This window comes from Penaeus monodon, chromosome 10 (genome assembly GCF_015228065.2).
Source record: "Penaeus monodon isolate SGIC_2016 chromosome 10, NSTDA_Pmon_1, whole genome shotgun sequence".
NCBI lineage: Eukaryota > Metazoa > Arthropoda > Malacostraca > Decapoda > Penaeidae > Penaeus > Penaeus monodon.
Genome location: NC_051395.1, coordinates 25,832,909 through 25,835,408, shown reverse-complemented (window position 1 = coordinate 25,835,408; position 2,500 = coordinate 25,832,909). Strand labels below are relative to the sequence as shown.

At 37.9% G+C, this 2,500-nt stretch overlaps 2 protein-coding genes across 2 annotated transcripts in view; one reads left to right on the top strand and one right to left on the bottom strand.

The window, feature by feature from the left end:
- LOC119577977 (alkylated DNA repair protein alkB homolog 8-like) overlaps positions 1-17 on the top strand; it is a 6,993-nt gene extending 6,976 nt beyond the window's left edge. Inside the window, 1 exon segment of the mRNA XM_037925677.1 lies at positions 1-17. This exon segment is cut by the window's left edge and continues 860 nt beyond it. The gene's annotated coding sequence lies outside the window, so the exon portion shown is untranslated.
- LOC119577978 (proton-coupled folate transporter-like) overlaps positions 11-2,500 on the bottom strand; it is a 3,255-nt gene continuing 765 nt past the window's right edge. Inside the window, 5 exon segments of the mRNA XM_037925678.1 lie at positions 11-623; positions 1,111-1,351; positions 1,502-1,639; positions 1,905-2,009; positions 2,221-2,500. The exon segment at positions 2,221-2,500 is cut by the window's right edge and continues 195 nt beyond it. Of these exon segments, the coding sequence (XP_037781606.1) occupies positions 569-623; positions 1,111-1,351; positions 1,502-1,639; positions 1,905-2,009; positions 2,221-2,500 (819 nt within the window). The 3' untranslated portion in view covers positions 11-568.

Here is a 2,500-nt window from a genome sequence, read left to right as displayed (position 1 = left end):
TTCTGAGAAGAAGGACAGTTACTGTTTTATTTCCCTTGCAGTATTAACTTGCTTTATTACCTCAGTTACTTTGCAAACTAAAGCATTCAGAACCAGTGGTGAGACATCCATTTCAGGTAGAGGTCACTACTGTCATATTAAATACAATCAGATGTTGGTAATTCTCCTGTGCTAGGGATATGAGTGAAAATATTAATTTCTGTTCATTTTATCATGTTGGTAATAAGCACAACAAGGAGCCGCAGAGAAGATAGTAATATATTTGTTAACATTGTGTACTTGTTCCTCTGCATATCGTTGGTAAGTTAATTTCAATTTTTAAAAATCTGTTTGTGTAGTCAGCATTTAACAGATTTTTATAACAATGGTCAACAGTATACAATCTGTAATAAGTTTTTCTTATTTCCGTTGTGAGCATTTAACAGATTTCCACAACAATGGTTACCTATATTCTATCTGTATTTATTTTTTTCTATCAGTTAAAGGAAACAAAACTACTTAAGCTCAACTAGAAAAATGCTGTTTGGACAGCCATTTCTCACCCTTTTCTACTTCTAATTCTGTTTCTCTAGCTGGTTGATGTTTCTTCATCATTCACCTCCTCAAAGTGGGTCAAAAGCCATCTGCAATCAGTAACTTGGTATTATTCACCTGTTATGCACTACACTTATGTGCTTAACTTCCCGTCTATAAAATACTTCCAGGCATTTTATTAGTTTAGATGCCATGAAATCTAAAAACAGTTCATTTATTGTAATAACAAATAAGTAAATGCTTAAATTATGGTCTTCATTAAAAGAAACTCTGATCAAGAGTTTACACACACGTTATTTTTTTCGAGAAGGTAATGAAAGGGTAGATAAGGGTCTCAGAATTCTCACTGATACACTGGTAACTAAATGAAGTGAAGTTATTATGTGCTGTACATTGTATAGAAGAAAAATGCACAACCAATCCAGGATGCAGTATGTAAAAAAAGAAAAAGAAAAAAAATCGAGTGCTTTATACTATATTGAAAATAGTGCATAACCAATGCAGTATGTAAAAAAGTTAATAAAATAAACAAAAAATAAATAGATAAAAAAGAACAAATAAAAGGAATAAACCTACACATAAATCGTTGCAATGATGACGCTCACGCAGGCCAGCAGGAGAAAGACGGTTCCAGAGAAGACCTCGAGAGTGCTGTTGTAGACAGCGGTGTAGACGGGGCTGACGGCGAGAGGAAGGAGCGCCTCTCCAATCCCGATCACGGAGAAGACGGCGCCCATTTCGTGTTGCTCAACCAGCTTTGAGAGTGCCCCGCGAGAGCACGAAATGCCGAAGTCTTTGCAACCCGACACCACTACCGCTGAGAACACGGTTTTTGATGTTTATATACGTGATTCTTGTGAGTGGATGTGTGTCCAAGTGTCTACGTTTTCAATAGATCACTGAAATTTGTTAATCATAACTAGTTATCATGTGTGGTTTTATATCGATTCATCAGATGTATACATACCCAAGTAGAAAACCCAAGATTCAGGAGCTGTGCCCATTAGGACGCCATAAAATAATTGCGAGATGGAGGCAGTGAACGACAGCAGGGTGTCCCTCATGCCAAAACGGTAGCTCAGGATAGGCACCACCACGCAAGCCGCTGCGATGAAATAATATATGATCTTTCGCATAATTTGCAATTTTAAGTAGGTTGCTGATAATGAAAGTTCAAGAAATTTATGTACAATTATAGCAGTTATTACGAGGATGATCAAATCCACCAATGGAGGACACTTTCGGATTCAAGGGAAGTGAGAACGGAGTTTTACAAGATATGAAAACAATCTCTTTAATGTCCATAATAATCAGAAAATGTAAAATGAGAATATGCTGGGGAAACGTTTATCTGTCCAGAGATGTCTTACCTATGATGGAAATTGGAGTTCTGAATATGCTCCACACGGTAAAGTTGAAATAATTCCAGTCAAACTTCTTCCGGGTGTAAAGGAACAAAAAGGAGAAGTCGTCGTCTGAGAACAGAATATTATATGACTGGAAATAGTTTTTTTTTAACTCTAATTCATATACACATTTGAGGAACATTAGATTTTAATCACAACTACGTATATAGTTTTACCATCATTCGTAAATACTTCGTGAACTAGCGGACACAAATGCTATTAATGAGACAAATGAGTAAAGTACAGAAACACATCTCAGTCATATGAAAGAAGAGCATACCGGCTGACATCATGAAGAGAGAAATACAGACAATGTGACCAAGAATCTGCGGTCGCCCTTCCCTCTCTCGTTTTTTCAACACTACTCGGAATGGCGTCATGATCGTCTCTAAAGACAAAATTTTCCTCTTCTCGTCTTGTTCCCCATCGCGTCCAGGTGGTTTATTGTCGAACCTGGCCACAACATAGACGGCGGAAAGGGCTGAGATGACGACTTCAATCCCGAAAACCAGCGTGTAGCCATTGGACTGGTAGAGTGCCGTCCCGAGAGCGCTGCCGAC